Below are 19,637 nucleotides of genomic sequence, written 5' to 3' on the forward strand. Positions count from 1 at the left end.
GATCAGTTAGACTTAATTGGTGTTGCCAGTTGGCTGAGTTTGATTGGCTTTGGGTCGACATGATTGATTCGATCAATTGAATTAGTATGGATATCGATCATTAGGGTTTAGGGTTTATGGACAATTTTCGTATAAATGGAGATGCTGAGTGGCGAATATTCACTCGAGTCGATTTCTTATTGTTGGTCGGCTTGAATGTCTTTCTGTCCCATTTCTCACTGAACAACTCAAATTCTATCATCTTCGTGGCTTGATTGACTTTAACCTTACTGTCGCATCTGATTGGATAAGTGGACTTCATGTCTTCAATCGAGACCATCGTTTGTTATACTCTCTTCATTTTAATTCATTAGATCTCATCTACATAGGACTAACATATTTTTGATGTACTATATCTAACATCTACTCATCTTTTTTATATCATATTAAAATATTATTATTATTTAATTTCTTAAAAATGTAAATACATATTTTAATGTATAAATAAAATGGCTGTTATTGACGTTGATCGCGAATCTTGTTGTCGGGTGGCGGTCCCTTAACATCGGATGACCGGCGGAGGACCGGAATCACCTCTTCCCAAAGGCAGAGAATAAAAGCACGGCCTTCCTCTCCACCAGGTTGAAACAAAGGTGGGGAGAAGAGAGAGAGAGAGAGAGAGCGCGCGTGAGGAGGCTTCGTTGCTGAATGGAGATGCTACAGAGGTATCTCTTCGGAGGCATCCTCGCCTCTCTGTTGGGCTTTCTCCTACTTCTGCTATCGCGGGATAAGAAGAAGAAGAAGAACAATGAGCCTGTCAACAGCGGCGATTCGGCGGCGATTCTGATGACTGGCTGCGGCGGCCGTGAGGCTGAACGCGGTAATGCGGATGATCAGGTTGAGGTCATTATCGTTGGGGCTGGCGTTGCTGGATCGGCCCTTGCCTACACGCTCGGCAAAGTGAGCCTTCCGTGTGACTTCTTGTTGTGATATTGTTTGGTTTCTATTGGTGGGATTTGATTTCTTTGCTGCTTTTTGTGTACATCTTCCCGTTGCCCTATCAATGCGGATGTTTCTTGTTGGTTTTTTCAAATCGAATCGTTTTTTTTTTTCTTGGAAAGAAGGTTAGCAATTATGATGGTTAAGGGTTATTAGGTTGTCCTTGCGGCAGAAGCGGAACAGAAGATCTCACTGAGCACATGGATTACGGTACGGGGGGTAGTTTGTTTATTGTATATGATTAGTTTTGCTATGGTTTTTGATGATTCTCTGAAGAATGTAATTCATCTACATTCTCCCTGTTGTTATATGAAACTTCTGCTTAAGGTTAGGCTGAATGTTTTTTTTGGAAGAGATTTGAATATCTACACATTTGCTTTGGAGAACAGAGGGGATTGTATAGCTTTTTTCTTCATTTGGCGAGGGTAAATGGGATTGCATGAAACACTTCTCGATGTGATGCGGCCAAATGGGCTAATTTAGTGATCTTCGATGGATTATGAAAGAGATTGCATGGAGCACTTCTTGACGCGGCAAAGCTAACTAGGCTAAATTTTTTATTTTGTGAATGAATGCATGCACGCACTACAGATGCCAATTAATGGAATAAAATGTGCCACGATAATATCCCTTATTTTTCATCAAGTATGGTCGAATTTTAGCAGTGTGTCGAGTGCGCCCCAATTTTGTTATGGCTGTCCATTTCATCAATAAATTTTCAGCTCATTTCTTCACCACATACTTGAATATACTGTTTTCAATTGATTTCTTTCTTAACGTAGGGTTGTTTGGCTGCAGGCATGATTCAGCTTTAGTAGGATTTGGTGAATCCGGATTTATTAAATCCACCCACTCGCTAGATTTATTAAATTTAGATTTAAGATGAATCAAATGTAACATTCGGACCTTAAATCCAAAATTTCTTAAATCTGGGAAACTTGCAAATTTTTGCTCTTTGGCAGGATTTTGTAAATCCGGCGATAAATCCGTTTAATAGGTGCGGCCAAAAAGCTCATTGGCAGTTTTGCAAGCTATATTCTTATTTTTGCAGCCACAAACACCATATGAAAATACAATGGTTGTTGTTTTTTTAAAGATATATTAGCAAACAGCAACCAACTCTTTCCAGAGCCATTAGCAACTATTATCAACTAATTCATGGCTTGCAATCTTACACCCTGGTATGCTAATATGATTTAAAAAACGATCAAATTTTTTGTAAAGGTTTGGAGCTTTATATTATTTGTACCAGTAATTCATATGGTAATAGTTACAAGCTTTTTTTTTTTAAATAGGGAATACATCATGCTACCTTCTTAATGTATTCCTTTCTTCCTCAAGTCCATGTGCTTTCAAATTTGCAGGGGAGGGGATGGGAGTGGAGGAAACATTTGTTTTGATGGTTGAACCAAGCGCATGTTATTTCTATGCTTTTCACGAAGAAAATTTCTCTTTTTTTGATGGTTGAAGTTAGTCATTAAAATGTAGGGTAAAAGTAAACACAAATTTGTGGCGGTAATTTGGCAGTATTGAGACAATGAATGCCATTATAAACTTTCATGTGATAAGGTCGTCTTTCTAATTTTAAATAACTGATCTGATTTATTATTCCTTTTAGCAGGTCTGACTTTCAATTTTGCATGCTATTAACTGTAGGATGGACGCCGAGTGCATGTTATTGAAAGAGATTTGACAGAACCTGATAGAATTGTTGGTGAACTTTTACAACCAGGAGGCTACCTGAAATTGGTTGAATTAGGCCTTGAGGGTAATCATTGAATTTTAAGTTGCAACCTTTTTCTGTTTTGTTTAGGTGCATCTTTCAGCAAATGCTTATTTTTGTATCCTGCAGACTGTGTTGAAGAAATTGATGCACAGCATGTTTTTGGTTATGCTCTTTTCAAGGATGGTCAAAATACCAAACTCTCTTATCCATTGGAGAAATATGGTTCTCATGTTGCTGGGAGAGGCTTTCATAATGGGCGATTTGTGCAGAGGCTGAGAGAAAAAGCTGCATCTTTACCTAAGTAAATCTATGATCTTTCTCTCTCTCTAAATTCATTAACCATCTGCAAGTTCTGCATAAATTGACAAAACTATGAAATGGTTTTAGCTACCTTTATTATAGCAAAATGGAAAGTGTAAATAAGTGGCATTTTTTTTTACTGCTAGCATCAGTTTGCTTAGATGATTTTAACTTAGGGACCTAGATATGCTTTTGCCATTCTTTGTTTCTGCCACATGGAAGTGATGCAAAAATGTTCACCATTGGTGTGGACTTGGAAGAAAAATATGTTAAAAAAAAGATCCAGATTCTAAAAAAATGAACTTAAACAAGAACTCATCGTCATTGAGATGCAACTGAAACATGAAAAATTTGTATGGTTGAGTTGAAAGGGAGGTAGAACACAACTCATCCCAACTTCTTTATGCCTTGAAGGTTTGAAGAAGAGGCTTAAACAACACAATTATATGAAAATATATCAAATCTGAGCTCTAAATAGCATAGATCCTTATGCTTATCTGCTTGCCTCCTCTTTAGAGATGCATGATTATATTTCCCACTTAGAAAGAAGAAAATAACATGCGTAACTACGTAGGTCCATGCATAATCATACATTCGTAATTTGATGCATTCTCTATTGTATAATTTGTTCAACACCATGCTTTATGTGTTTATGTGTCCTACAAAACCATGGAGAAATTGCAATAAATTGTTAATTGATATGATTTCATTGCGGACCCCTGATTCAGTGAGAGAGAAATTTGTGACAATTGACCTAACCGTACCAGACAAGCTTGCATAGCATTGTTAACTTCTGATTGGGCCACACCATTTCCATTTGGCAAGCAAGTTTATTTTACATTAGTAAAATTAGATCCAATGCATCATATGTTATATGATGCTTCGTTAACGTGCCACATTAACATTCTATGTCATCATGTGGTCCACCATGCCACATAGCACTCCTTTTTTTTTCCATATCATTGTTCAATGTAACATCAATAAGCCATTGGTTGGTCCCTAGAAATTTTATAGAAAGTCCCTTAAACATTTTTTTTTAAATATAGAAGCACCTTAGAAAATTTTAAAATTATGGAAAAGTTTGAAAAAGTTATAGAGAATATTCAAAGGTTGTTTTAAGGGAAATAAACAAGCCAAAATATTCCAAGAAAACTTAGCTTGGTGCTTATCACTATGTAGGCTTTGGCATTAATGTTTTGCATTTTATCATGTTATAAAATTATTTTAAGATATTACTAAAGATTATTACCAAGGGTTTGTTTTGAGTCACTTTCTGTTTTCTATTTTTATTCCTAGTTTATTATATTTTTTTTATTTTCTATTTTTTGTATTTAAAAAATGTGTTTGGTATTGTTATGATTTATATATTTTTAAAAATAAAAAAAAATATAAATCATGTTTAGTTGAGTATTTTTTATTTTTCTTAAAGAAAAAACAATTACTTTTTATAAAACGGTTGGGTCTACGTGCACTTCAGTATTAAACTATGCCGCCCATGATGTATAAGATGTCTACTTTGCTCCACCCAACACGATACATTACTTGTGGGTGAGCGGGTGGCGGCAGGTAAAGACTGCAACTGCTGGAGTCCGGCGGCAGGCTTCGGGCAGTGGCTAGCGGGGGCCAGCGGCGGCGATGGGGGCCAACTGCAGCGGCCGACGATCAACATGTTGTGGTGGGCGGAGCTTGGCAAAGGTAATTCTCCGAAAAACTTATTTTTAAAACAACAAAAACACAAATTCTGTGTTTTTGATGTTTTGAAAACAAGTCTTATGACTTTTAAAAACAAATATATCTATGTACACACACACGCGCGAATAAACAAACACTATTTTTTAGTTTATTTTCAAAAACAAAAAAAAATAGAATGATTGCTTGATTTGTGTCTGATTGGTAAAAAGTTCTACTACATCGAAATATGTTGATTATTTAATTGAATTAAATATTATTATGAATTTCATATTACTACAATAAAATATTTTGATATTGATTAATCTATAAATGATAAAAGATAAAGAAATTGTACCCTGTGTATGGAACTCTTATTAATGCATGGTTTTTGGGATGGTTGGGGTGTAGTTCAGTTACCCTGTAATTAAACTTTATAACTAACTTTTAAAATCGAGCAATTGGGTATCAAGATATTTTTTATCTATGAGATGACGTGCCAGCCTCAAACTTAGAACATTAAATTAATAAGAGACGTGAAATAAAAAGTTCCATAGTAATGTTAAAGTAAGATCATAACTAGTCAAAGTAATTTTATCACAATAAGTCTCTTCCACTCGAAAATCAACATTAACAAATAGCTTAATCTTTCAGGATTATAATTTATAAATTCAAAAGTATCCACTCTCAATGCTTAGTGGACCTTATTAAAATCTACATTATAACGAATTGTTTTTTCTTCTCCCTCATCTTTTGTTGTGTCAACATCCCCTAATTATTCCTCCTTATATTTAGTCTCAATTATCTTCTTCTCCCTTAGACAATAAAATTCAATATAAACAACAATTAAAGTTCAAAACAATGATTATATTGATGGTTATAATTTCCATTGTATAAATTTTTTTAGCATTCTTTTCTATGAATTTCTCAATGAATTTGTTGGACCTGTTACTCTTGCTCCTTCCTCCATCAAAGAAAAAATAAGATATATCTCTTGCAATTTTGAGGTTATAATTTATTATTATCTTCTATTGATCATTTATCACGCAGTATTATAAATTAATAGATCTTCATCATTTTTCATTGTTTTAATCAAATCTTTGTCTTTTAACAGGGATAATTACATATATATATATATACAACATTGTTATTTACAAAATCTAGCTCCCATGTAATATTTTTGAACTACTGAATAGATGTATTTACGTGGGCCACAATCATACCATTTGGAATTTTATAAAAATGAAAAATATGGGTTGGGATTTATTATGAGCTTTGATATTTGATTGACAATTTGAACATGGTTGAAATAGGGTCCTGCATTTGTAAATAGCAATGTTTTGGGTGCTCTGTATGGAAACAACTCTTTTTAATAATTTTTTTAATACATATTGTAAATCGATAAGTTTATCTTTAAAGCAGTTAAACTATTTCTCCCTTTTATGAGCTTGTTTTGTGTTTTTTCATTGAAAAACTTTTGATAGCATTTTGGTGTCACACTCACATGGGAGGCATTTAGTTGATTGTTAAGTCTGCCGATTATTCTTAAAAAATGTGCATGATTGGTATAATAACACCATGTTTGTGGTCTTTAAACGTTTCAAAAAATGTTTTGAGGCTTTGGCATCTGTTTTAGAAAAAACAAGCTTTTCCTAATGCGTCAAACCAATACGTATTATATGTACTTATATGTATATATATATATATATAGAGAGAGAGAGAGAGAGAGAGAGAGCATTGAAGATTGATGATGAATGATGACTGTCAGTGTTGGGTTGGCGAGCTGCAATTACTGAGCCAAAGGAGTAAGTGAAGGTGTCACCAGCATGAGATATTGATGGTGATGGTCAAGTATTGGAGTTTTAGCGAGTTGAATCTGCTGACACTTAGGAGAGGGAGAGTGCGTGTTTTGATGATGGAAGACTGTCATAATTCGATTTGTTGGTGCTTGTTGCGATGATGAAGTCATGTGAGTGATGGATATTAGTGCTACTATGCGTGCAACGAGGAGCTATGACCGCGAGAGAATGAACATTATGTGAGGATGTGATTAGAGCCTGAAGTTCATGGATTGGAGTGCCAACAGTGGCACAGGAATTTAGGAGCAAGTGTGAGGAGTTTATGAAAGAGTGGTGAGATAAAGAGAACAAGGAAGAGTGTGCGTCCATGCAGGTGAAGGAAGCTGAGAGAGTGACAGAGAATAGTGCAATGAAGAGATCAAATGGGCAGCAATAGTGACAAATTGAGAGATGGGGATGATGTTGATAAGTTTATTTGAGGTTCATTTTTTTATTATTTTTTTTAAAGCGCGGAGGGAAGGGAGGCACAATTGCATTTTTGGATAGATGATATTTATATCCATATTGTAAATAAAAATAAATTTTGATTAGATGGTTTTATAGAATTGAAAATATTTATTATGAAACACACACACACACACACATACATACATCGATTCTTTGTCCTTGTATCGAACTCATATTTCATTTGACTGATACATCTTGAACTTTCTTATGTGAAAAACTAAACCACGTGATCAATTTGATTTTATATTTAAAAAATTAGGTAAAACACCAACTTAATCTTATATGATTTCTTTGAACTACTTTATCATCTTAATTGGATGTAATTTCAGTACCAAGTCCTGAAATATACCTTTGAATCCATGCCATTAAAGGTAACTAACAGCCTTTTGCTAATATACCCCTAAAATCATCTATATTCCCCTTAACCCTGAGCACGAAGATACAGCTGGAGTATATTTCTATTCATTAGTTAAATATCTTTTTCATGCATACTAAAAAATACTAAACCACATAATCAATCTCATATTATATTTAAGGAACAACAACAACAACAACAACAAAGCCTTAATCCCACTACGTGGGGTCGGCTACATGAATCCTTTTTCTCCATTGCGTCCTATTTAGTGTCATATTTTCATTTAGTTCTAGTAAATTAAGATCATTTTTAATACAATAAGCCCAAGTCTTCCTAGGTCTACCTCTGCCTTTCTTAACACAAGTCGAATTTAAAACATCTACTCTCCTAATCGGATCATCTAATGGTCGACGTTTAATATGACCAAACCATCTAAGACGACTTTCTCTAAAATTTAAGGAAGATCAGGTAAAATACCATCTTAACTGGATATAAATTCTTTGGACAAGAGAAAGTTTCTGGTGGATTTGAGTTAAAGTGTACTGTAGTAACTTTTGAAACTAAATAGACCTGGAGTTAAAACTCGGCAGTAGTAATGTCCTTCTAGTATTGTTTGAAAGTAAACAAGATGGTCCTCTCAAGACCTGGATTTAAATTCAAGTTTGTAGCCATACGAGTTAGATGACTCAAATCTATGTGATGTACAAGTAATTTTCCCTTTCCTTTTTGTCATGGCGGTAGAGCTGTAATAGCAATACTTTTGCGTGGGATTTATACATACCACCAAAATCTATCAATTTATAAATTACCACCCATCTTAGAAATTGAACTAACAACATCATGTACGCTCAAGCCATGGTCAAACAGTAGGTAATTTTATGAGGTCGAAAAATGCAAATTGATGTTTTAATGTGAATTCCAATGCGTGAGTGGTAATTTGATGGACTTTGGTGGGTGTTAGTTTTGTAATTATTCAAAAGGTATGCTTATTGGAAGTTTCAACTCATATGTACTTGAGCAATTTGTGATCTGATTATTTGTAGCTTCCAAGTAACAGAGCTTTATGCCATTATCTTCCTTTTTTTCTGTTGTCTGGTTTAGTTGAATAAATAGTTTTTTTGGTACTTTCTTTAGTGTTCGGATGGAGGAGGGAACTGTTACATCCTTGCTTGAAGAAAATGGGATTGTCAAGGGGGTGACATACAAGAGTAGAGCTGGTTATGGACTGAAAGCTTTTGCTCCGCTTACTATTGTATGTGATGGTTGCTTTTCAAATCTACGACGTGCTCTCTGCAATCCAAAGGTGAAATTATCAAATTATCAGTAACATCCTTGTTTATTTAGTACAATTTTTGAGATTGACTTTTATGTATAAAAATTTCCATCAATTTTTTGATTATTTTTTATTTGATTTAATTGATAATAGTCTTTTTTGATGCTAACTTTATTTTTTTAGGTGGATATACCGTCTTCTTTCATTGGCTTGGTTCTCGAGAATTGCAAACTACCATTTTCAAATCATGGCCATGTCATCTTAGCAGATCCTTCCCCCATTCTTTTTTATCCCATAAGCAGCACGGAAGTTCGTTGTTTGGTCGATGTGCCCGGACGAAAAGTGCCTTCCATAGCAAACGGAGAAATGGCGAATTATCTGAAGACTGTGGTAGTATCTCAGGTTTGTTTTGATGCCATTATCTATTGGGAAATTTACATACGGTCCACCTAATTCCCGTGTTTACATAATTATAACCTAAACTTTGCATTTGCCATTTTTATATCACCCAAATCTTTCATATCACATAAAAAATACCACCATTTTAACTTTTAAAGAAGTGAAATACACTTTTTCATGGATAGTTAAGATGGTATTTTTTGTAAAAATTGAACTTTAGGTGTTAGATATGTAAATAAGTAGGAATTGAGTGGTATGTATGTAAATCTTCCTTGCGTATTTTAATGAGATTGTGGTATTAGTTTTGTTGCTCCACTTCCAAAACATCAAAGTACTTGTATAACCGGCTTATCATTCGTTCACTTACAACTATAACTGAATCATTGAAATGTTTCAGATACCTTGTCAACTTCATGACGTCTTCATTGCGGCTGTCGACAAAGGAAAAATCAGAACCATGCCAAATCGGAGTATGCCGGCCGATCCTCATCCTACACCTGGAGCACTTCTGATGGGCGACGCATTCAATGCATTCAACATGCGGCATCCGCTAACGGGTGGGGGAATGACAGTGGCATTGTCAGATATTGTGGTGCTACACAATCTTCTTAAGCCGTTGAATGATCTCCACGATGCATCCTCTCTCTGTAAATATTTGGAATCCTTCTATACCTTGCGTAAGGTTTGTCCCTGCACTTTTCTCAGCTTTTTTGTGCCTATCCACCATTAAAGGTCTTCTTTCAGCTAACTAGCAATAGTCGTTGTCTCTTATTTTTATGATTTAATGTTGAGTACCCTAATTTTTAGCCTTAATTAGTTGAATTAGTTGCTGTTTTTTTTGTAGCCCGTTGCTTCCACAATAAACACTTTGGCTGGTGCGCTGTACAAGGTTTTCAGTGGTTCACCTGATCAGGCTAGAAATGAAATGCGGCAAGCATGCTTCGATTATCTAAGCCTTGGAGGCACTTGTTCCACCGGACCTGTGGCTTTACTCTCTGGATTGAATCCTCGGCCGATGAGCCTCGTCACCCACTTCTTTGCTGTTGCTATATTTGGTGTTGGGCGGGTCCTGTTTCCATTCCCTTCACCGAAGAGAATGTGGATTGGAGCTCGGTTGATTACCGTAAGTTGGTGTTGACTATTTCCCTTCTCAAAATTTGACAATAACTTAGATGCTGTTTGGAATCACTTTTACGTTGCATCTTTCATTTTTTATTTTATTTTATTCTTTTTAATATTTTGATGTGAAATTAAATATGTTTGGCTTTTTGATTAATGTACAATAATTTTTAAAACCACTCAAAATACTTAAAAATTATTTGGATTGTTTAAAAAAACATGTTAATTTATTTTTAGAAACAAAGGTAAAAATAGGTAGAAAACACAGCAAAAATATATATTTTTTAAAATAATAGAAAAAAGAAAAATAAAAAACAAAGTTCCATAACATTGTGGAGAACTAGGTTATTTGTCGTGATAATCAGTGTATTCTTTCATGGATTTTTCTGATAATAATGATTATCCCAGAAGTTCCATTTAATTTATATACTTTTTTGATACAGTTAAATTCTCCTTGCATTATTTAACTAACACATATGCGTATTTAAATTTTTTACCCTTTTTTATGGGCCTGCAATATTTTAGATCGTGACTATATTTTCATTAAAATGATAGTCTTCATCATTATCCTTAGAACTTGCATAGTTAATCAGGAAGTGAACTAGCTTCATGATAAGACCTTTAGTGGACCAGTTCCATAACATTATTCCAACATTCTGTGTATAAAGAGAATTCTCCATGGAAGTGGCATGAATCATTGAGAACAGTGATTTCAGATCTTTTGTTAAAGGGGTATGTAAGGATTCCCTTAAGTTCTCGATCACCTGAGTTTTAGACCTTTTGCAGAAAAACTATTAGCGCTTTTCATGTATTGAAATATATTTTAACGAAGTGAATAAAGGGTGTTTGGGGCAGCCTTTTGGCTACAGCGGGGTCTGAGAACACTGCATTCACTATTTGGTTTCCGCAGCATTGTTTTTACGCCGCCGTCCGTAACCCGCATTCTGCTGTTTTGTTCTGTGGTAATTCCATCGTTGCTCCTGGGTAAGTTATTTCGAGCGATCATTCGGTTTGCTGCCTAGCGTTTTTTCTTCCTTTGCTTTCCTTCATCCCTTGTACCTTTGGTGAGAACCGACTGTGTGGCTTTTTTTTTTGCTTTCCTTTGTTTTCGGGTAACTTCTATCCTTAAACTTTGTTTGACCGGATTTGTTCTTTGTGATATGTAGTCTTTGTCGTGGTGGCTTTGTTATTTGTGATTTCTGGTCTCTCCTTTCTTTGCAAATTGAAGTTCTGCTCTTAGGATTGACCATATTGTATGGCCCAAATTTTATTTGAGCGTGTGGTCATGCTAGAAAATGATGGTGATATTGTTTTCTGCTTGCTTATTAATGTTTCATCTCATCATTATCTAAAGCTACAACGTGTTGTTGAGCTTGAATGATACAAGCCTCTGCTCACTATTGTTGTTCATCAACATCTTTTGATGAGAGATCCATGATGTTTCTCACTAATTACACTTATTGACTTTATTTTATTACTGACGCCATTGCTTGACAAGCTTTTTGTAATATTGGTGATCATATAGTTCGTTGTATGATTTATGGCAACATTCTAAACTACAGCCCCTATCTCTTTTATGGGTATATATTCTGCATATTTTGCTATTTTATGAGATGTTTTTGTGCCATTGCATGTCAAAATAATTTAAACATATTTACGTAATTGATTCTAAATTTTTGTTTCAAATCACTGAGGATATTGTTGAATTGAAAGCGTGGTTGTTTGAATTCTCCAAATAGGTGGTAGTTGGTGTGTGGATGCTGGCCATTCTGTTTTTACATACTACAATGTCGTTTTTCATAAATTTGGTGAGGTTTTAGCAAATCAATCTAGTAGTTAGTGGATATTACGATATCTGAATTCTAAAGTGGTACATTTTTCATAACTTTGGTGAGAATTTTAGCAACTTTAGATTGTAACTGCTTTTGTCACGAAGAGAGAATAGTTATGAGAGAAAATTTTACAGGTGTCCAAGGAATATATCAACATAGGGTTGTGACTTTTTTAGGTGGGCGGATCAGTTAAATGATTCTACCTCAGATAGTGGTTAGACGTGGAGAGCGTCTTTGGAGAAGAAGCTATATCGTAAAATTGTCCATTTCAAAATCAATATTTTGATAATGTTAATTTTTGTTTTAATATTTTTATCTTTTATTTTGATTATTATGTTACTGTTAAGTGAGATGTCAGTTTTAGATATATCTTTTTTAAACGTATGAGTTTTTTTGGGATTCGGATTATAATTTTTGTTTTTTGACACTAATGAATAAGAAAGGTATAATCTTAAAGATGTTTTTATTTTATTCTTAATTCACATGCATCTGTATGTGTTAGGCTTTGAACGCAGGAGATTGTGATTAGAAGTAAAGCTCTAAACCATTAAGATGAATAGACTGCTCTAAATCTTAAAAGATTGTTATTTATGTTGTGATAAAAAAGGTCAATAGAATGGCTGCTTAACTATTAGGGGCATTTACATGCATACCACCCAACTTCTTTGCATTTACATGTCTAGCACCTAAACTTTGTTGCTTACATTTATACCACCCAAATCTTGCACATCACATCAAAAATATATTGATCCAATTTTCTTGCAATTTTTCTTCACCTGTTTAAAATTTAATTTTTGTTTCACATCATCAGTTTTTAATCGGTTAGGAAGATTTACATACATACCACTCAATACCTATAGGAAGATTTTCAGTTTTTGCATATTTGTCATCGTATGCATGAACAGTGCATCACTTTATAAAAAATTAGTGGTATTTTAGACATGATATGAAAGATTTGGGTGGTATAAATGTAAAAATGTAAAGTTTAGGTGTTAGATATGGAAATAAATAGGAATTAGGAGGTATGTCTGTAAACTTGGAGCCTCTTTTGTTTTTATTTCATAATATCTGTTTTTCCAGTAAAGTTGATGTGTGTTTCTGCTTTGTAGGGTGCATGCGGGATCATCTTCCCCATCTTAAAAGCAGAAGGGTTCAGACAGATGTTCTTCCCTGCAACTGTTCCTGCGTATTACAGAGCTCCTCCTGCAAACTGATACAAACCCACCAAATCTATTTCTGTTCATCTTTCAAATTTCAGACTCAGAAAGCTATTATTACTATTTTTGGAATTTCTGTAGCATCCATGAACTGCCATGTTCCTGTTATTTGGAGAATGTGTAAACTACTTTGTCCATCAATGTATTCTTTTTTCTTTTTATTTTTTATTTGGGGGCAATTAAATGCAGAGACCATGGGAAACTTGCTATTTACAAATCAACCACCTTCTTTCATCCATTTTTCAAATTCCCACTCAAATATAAAAAAAAATCCAATATATATTTTTCATTTTTATCAAATTCTTAATAGTTTGGTCGTGGCACATATAAATACATAGGTTCCGTAGTTCCAAAAATATGCATGTGTAGCTAACCATCATATATATATATATATATATATATATATGTTTATATATATATAGAGAGAGAGAGAGAGAGAGAGAGAGAGAGGTGGACAATATTGAGGATATGTTGGTTATGGTGCAATAAAAATATTTTTCAAAGAATGAAAGATATCAATTAAGGAAATAAAAAAACGTCTTAAAATAGAGAAGAAAAGGTTATATGATCGATTGTCAAGTGAAAGAGAGATTGTAGCCATGGGTTTTTGAGAGTTTCACATTTGATAATGCGGCGGTTTAGGTTGTTGATGCTTCAATTTTGAATTTTATGATGGATTTGCATCAATGCTTGTGAAGAAGACGAGGATTGGTGGTGGTTGGTTTCGGCAATTGGGATTTTGTGATTGGCCTGTGTTGTTGTTTCTGTTTTCTGCATCTGTGAATTTGTTTGTTTTTGGTGTGGATGGGTGTTGAATTGTTTTTGGGGTGTTGTTTTTGTGGTGAGGTTTGCATCTGTGAATGGTTTTGTGCCATTGTGTGGTGGGGTTTCAGATGTTGTTCGATGATGTTTTTGTCGGTATTTTGTGATACTTTTAAGAATTTGATATTTCAGTGAGCATTTGAGAAGCATAAACTGCTAATTATCCTAAGATTTTAGATAGAATGTCTAGTTAGCTTAAAAGGTTGCAAATAAAATAAATATTATCATCTGGAATTATCAATATTGATTTCTCAAAAGGTAATATTTCACTTTTAGAAAGACAATGATGGTCGTATTTTTGATATGATACTAAAAATTGATTAGTATGCATGTTTTGTACTGCAGATAATTAAGCCTTACAAAGTTTAGCTTTGAAATGAAAATGTTAAATTGTCTTAATGGAAAATGAAACCAACTTCCACAATCCTATGTTTTTTGTATAACTGTTTATGTGGTAGGTTGATTATTGAATGTATAATATAAAAATCTTCCCACATATTTAAAATCTTGTCACATGATGGGGTGTAATATTTTTTTTCCTAATATGGTTTTTTCAAACAAAATAAAAATATTCTTTTGTCTAAACTCAATTGATAGAGGATAATTATCGTACATGTTTTTTTCATTTACATATTCCAACTAGCATGAATGGACTCGTCAAATTACAAAGTGTGATGTTTACACTTACAACACCTTGGTATCACAAATATATGCATGAAGGTAGTATTTCACTTTTAAAAAGGCAATGATAATGGTATTTTTTATATGATCAAAAAATTTAATTGGTATGCATGTTATGTGAAGTAGAAAATTGAGCCTTCTAAAATTTAGCTCTGAAATGAAAGGGTTTATATTATCAAAGGGTTGTTGGCCAGGATTTTTGAAAAAAAAAACTATTATGAAGAAAAATAATTTTGGATTTTAATTTAATGTATATATGTGTGTAATTTTTAATTTTTGAAAAGTAATATTTTAATTTTAAAAAATGTGAGGCCGAACAGATCCCATACATTTTAAAATTTTAAATGACGAGACACAACACTACAAGCAATGCACATATCCCAAAGAATAGGTCATCACTTGTCAGTGGGCTTGATTAAATAAACTAAGAAAGTTTATTACATCTGTTTGGTATACGAACATTTTTATCTATGAGTCGACAAGTTTCTCTATCTAATATAATGATTAGATAGGGTTTATATTATCTAGGTTTTTTAGTTCTCTGCAGAAGCAAGCTCCTATAGTTAATTACATTTTAAGCGGTTGAAGTCACTTTAAAAAACTCTCGATAATGACCAGAGATGTTTGTTTTCAAGAATACAAAGTTTAGTGTTCAAGCTAGGACATACAAAACCAAATAGGAATGAATCAAATAGGAGTAATTATTTTTGGAATCTAAAGGAACGAGAAGTAGATGAAGACATAATCATGAGGAGATCCTCGGTGACTTCCCAAAACTATCCTATGATTTGACTTTGGTTTTGAAGATGATATTACTTGATGTTTCATCCTGTCACTTTTATTTCTTAGGGCTTACATTTTCATGATATCTGATAATGTAACTAGCCTAGAATATAGGAGGATTTATGTCATATTGAATGACAACCTCGGAGTCCTAAAATAGTTAGGGCTTAAATTGTGCAGCATGGTTGTGTAAATGCCTAAAGATAAATTGAGGATTTACGTCGGGCTAGACGAGCTACCTCAAAGTCCAATGAATTATTGCTATTAAAGTAAGGAAAATTTTGCTGTTGAAGGCCTTTTCGCGCTGCCCACGAAGTCTACTCTAAGGTCTTTGCGATATAATAAGAACCATGGTTTGGGCCATCAAATTTCCTTCCAAAAGTGTTCCCCGCTTGTAGGTTTGGTCATGTTGTTCTTTTGTCATGGTCAACGTGGTCACGCTGCCCTGCTGTAACTTATAGCATGGTCATGCCATTTTCAGGCGTGGCTACGCCAGCTAGTTTGATCAATGGCATGATCATGTCGCCTTTAGGTGCGACCACTCCGCTTCGAAGCATTTTCTTACTGCATCATGCAGATTCTCATTACATCTCGTTCGAATTTAATTCCTGCAACCCGCACAACATAATCAAAATACATTTTTCAAGCATAAATATATGCTAAATAAATAAAATTAAGATGTAAAATTTAGATAAAATAATAGATTAAATGATGTAAAATGGACACATGTCAATTACCACCGATAATATATCATGATTGAAGTTGACATAATACATATAATGTTGCATGACTTTCCGAAGGCATCGACGGAGATCTAGTTGTGACAATGAAAAAAAAAGGTGGTATCAAACATGTGCTATATTATACTTATTTAGTGCGCTGATGGATTTTCCTGACACATATTACTTGTGTTCTCCTACAAAGCGAGCCCTAGTATGTACTATGTTATGGAGACCAGAGCTCTCATGATGAAAGCCCCAAACAAAAGGTGATAGATAAAATGAAGGAGCTATTTAATCACATAAGACGATCAATCTAAAAGATCATTGTGCCACAAAACAAATGATAGTGGATGAGGATTCAAACATTCCATCACTGACACATTATGACCTTGTAATATCCAGTTCGATGTATATGGTTCTTTTATCTGGCACCTACTACACTTGGTCTTCTTATGATTTCACAACTATTAGGTATTTTGGAGCTCGTCTTTCTTAGGTGACATCAGACAGCTTACCGTTATAGTAATTTTGGGGGTTTTGTGCAAATTTCATATAAGAGAGACAATTTATGTCATATTTCATGCACTAACCAAGTGTAACTGAAGAGGAAGGGTTTGTATTAGAAGATTTATATTGTACATTTTTCTTGTCTTTGCCTTTATTAGCAACTTTTTATTTATTGTCTTCATTTCTTATGATCCACTTTTTTTCAAACATCCATAACATTGGGCTATAAGTCAATTCTTTGCACTTCATTAGATTGGGTTCAAGGCTCTGCTTAGTAGACATCACCTTTAGTATTAGGTTCTGAATCTGCTCGACTTCCTATGATATAAGCCCTCACCTCCCAGACTTTCTCACGATATATAATTGTTGGGATATAAGTAATAACTTTCTAATAAAATAATTAACCTCAATAAAAAAAAATTTAATTTTAAAATCATTAAAGTCTGTCCATAATATAGTAAAAGTGCTATTGAGTTTCGCAGTATCCAAGCACTCCCTATTTATTCTCATTTTGGGCCTCAAAACGTGGTGTTTCTAATTGATCTATTTCGATTGAAAATCCTAATAACAATCTCGAAAACCTAAGTTCGAACCCTTGGAGACCTTAACCACATTTTGAATCGAGAATATTTTTTGAATTTTTTTTATTAAGATGTAATTAACCATAAGAACTCACTTTTATATGAACTTTGTAACCTAGATTAAAATAAATGATATATACTTTTAATTAAACAAGAACAATTTTTCCGGTTAATGCAAATCCATCAACTTTGAATCAAAAGCCTTATTTGAGTGAAAAAGTCTTTTAAAGAGTGATATTTTTACATTCAATCAACAAAATTAAATAAATATTTTCAAAAATTGTCCGTGTTCATAAAATAAAACCAACAATGAATCAATGCACCTGATGAACCACTCGAAACTGGCTCAATTAATATCCAGTGATGTTTGTTCAAATTAGTAAATAATCAAATTTGAATATTTTTAAAACTTATTGGTTAAAACGATTAAATTTGAACAGGATCCAACTTATTCATTTGTGTGAATGAACAAGTCCATTTGTTGTTCAACAAGTTACATGTTAAACAATCTATATTGTTTTTATATAGTATTTAAATAAAATTTTATTAATTAAAACTTATTTAATAATAACATATTATAATTCAATATAAATTTGATTATAAATTTAATGAAAATTTCCCCATTTATTTATTTTATTAAACTAGTTTGTTAGTTTTTTTATTTGCAAGAAAGTTTACTTACAACTTATATATTATGTTATACACCTATTATAAATTTGTTAAATGTTAATTTAAAATTTATTTTGTTTATCTAGATTTGTACAATAATTTATTTATAACTTTATATAATATATCAACACTGATTCAAAATTTTAGCTTATTTTTTAGGTTTACATAAAAAATCTAGTATAATTAAAATTTTAATCTAATTCAAACATTTTATACTTATTCAAAATTTTAGTTCGTTCAACTAATATAAGCATACTAAGTATAAATCAAATATGATCATAGTAAAATCAAATATGATCATTGTAAATTTTAATCTAATTCAATTTATGATTCGACTAAGCTAAGTTCTTATGCATATTTTACCGTAAAATTTTCACACATACAAATATATGTATATATATAATTTATCATGTAGTTCACACCTGATTAGGAGTGTAAACGAGCCGAACACCAGCGAGCCCAGGCTCAGCTCGTGTTCGGTTTGTTTATATTTCGAGCTCAGAATGTTTGTTCATTTTTGGCTCAATTGACAACACTAATCATGTAGCCATAAGATATTAAGCGTTAAGGACAAGATTTAAACATTATTGTTTATATTAAAACATCATTTGAATCTAATTTAATAAATTTTATTTTATTTTCTTAATTAATAATTTTAATTTATTATAAATCTTTGTAGCCTTGTAGTCAATTAATTTTTTTTAAAAATACTACTATATATATATATAATTGATGAGTAGTATTTCAAGCCAAAACGAGCCAAACACGAATGAACAAATCTTTGTTTGTGTTAACGAGCCGAACACGAGCCTTTCGCGAACAACGAGTCCGTTTTGACAGTCGTACACCCAATGAATAGATGATAGAACATGAGAGGAAGAGAGAGAAATTGGGTGCTAAGCAAATCAAAAGTTATCGTCTTTTTATCACAAATTGATTACTATTTTATTGCAGAAATGTCACTCTATTTATATGCAAAAGTGGACACAAAATGCAGAATTATCTGTTTACCCCTATTTTAATAAGGGTGCTGCTGAGTAATTCAGTAAAAGTAAATAAATAAAAATTTGAATACACATGTAAATAAAAAAATTAAATAAATAAATATTCAACTCAACCTTTCCTCATTTGGTGACCAATTATCTTCAGGTCGGCGAAAGACTACTCGATAGACTGTCGTGTCTAAGTTATTGGCCAACTGAATACTTAACTATCAGTTGAATCTTTGACTGGTTGGCATTCAATTGGCCGATTGGTTTCTACAGTCTGACGATTGTTTTCGAACTCTGCTATAATGAAGTTCAGTGGATTGACGCTATTGCCTTCTATGATGTGCACCTGATCGCCTGTGGGTTCTCTTTTGACCGCGCTTTCTTTGGAGAAATATTTGTGTACATAAGATGTACGCAGCGCTGCGTACATCAGAGGTTATTTTGGGAGTACATGGGAGTTATATCCGGGTTATACCGGAGGTTACAAGGGGGTATAACCCAAATATAACCCCATTGTACCCCCTGAATAACCCCTGATGTACGCAGAGCTGCGTACATCTTATGTACGCAAATATTTTCCCTTTCTTTGGCCTATCAAATTTTCTCATTATTATAAAAAAACATCATCATTATTAATTTTGTTCTTGGTGGTCTTTTCCAAAAACGAAACCTTTCTGCTGACGTGTATTTCAGGAGGACAAATCCGC

General features: G+C 33.3%; 1 protein-coding gene across 1 annotated transcript; it reads left to right on the forward strand.

Annotated features, from left to right (window-relative positions):
* The first annotated feature begins 615 nt into the window (after positions 1–615).
* LOC110023856 (squalene monooxygenase-like) lies at positions 616–13,341 on the forward strand. Its single transcript, XM_020723477.1, has 8 exons — positions 616–939; positions 2,635–2,746; positions 2,831–3,005; positions 8,468–8,636; positions 8,790–9,008; positions 9,403–9,687; positions 9,850–10,128; positions 13,066–13,341. The coding sequence occupies exons 1-8, from the start codon at positions 688–690 to the stop codon at positions 13,168–13,170; spliced, it is 1,596 nt and encodes a 531-aa protein (XP_020579136.1). The 5' UTR covers positions 616–687; the 3' UTR covers positions 13,171–13,341.
* The last annotated feature ends 6,296 nt before the right edge of the window (positions 13,342–19,637 follow it).

The sequence above is a fragment of the Phalaenopsis equestris genome, unplaced genomic scaffold (genome assembly GCF_001263595.1).
Source record: "Phalaenopsis equestris unplaced genomic scaffold, ASM126359v1 Scaffold000233, whole genome shotgun sequence".
Lineage (NCBI taxonomy): Eukaryota > Viridiplantae > Streptophyta > Magnoliopsida > Asparagales > Orchidaceae > Phalaenopsis > Phalaenopsis equestris.

Excerpts from the sequence above, each read along its gene's own strand:
- LOC110023856 (XM_020723477.1), top strand. The coding sequence starts at position 688 with ATGGAGATGCTACAGAGGTATCTCTTCGGAGGCATCCTCGCCTCTCTG. Across the intron at positions 940-2,634 it reads TTGCCTACACGCTCGGCAAA|GATGGACGCCGAGTGCATGT; the intron begins GTGAGCCTTCCG and ends TATTAACTGTAG. Across the intron at positions 3,006-8,467 it reads AAAGCTGCATCTTTACCTAA|TGTTCGGATGGAGGAGGGAA; the intron begins GTAAATCTATGA and ends TACTTTCTTTAG.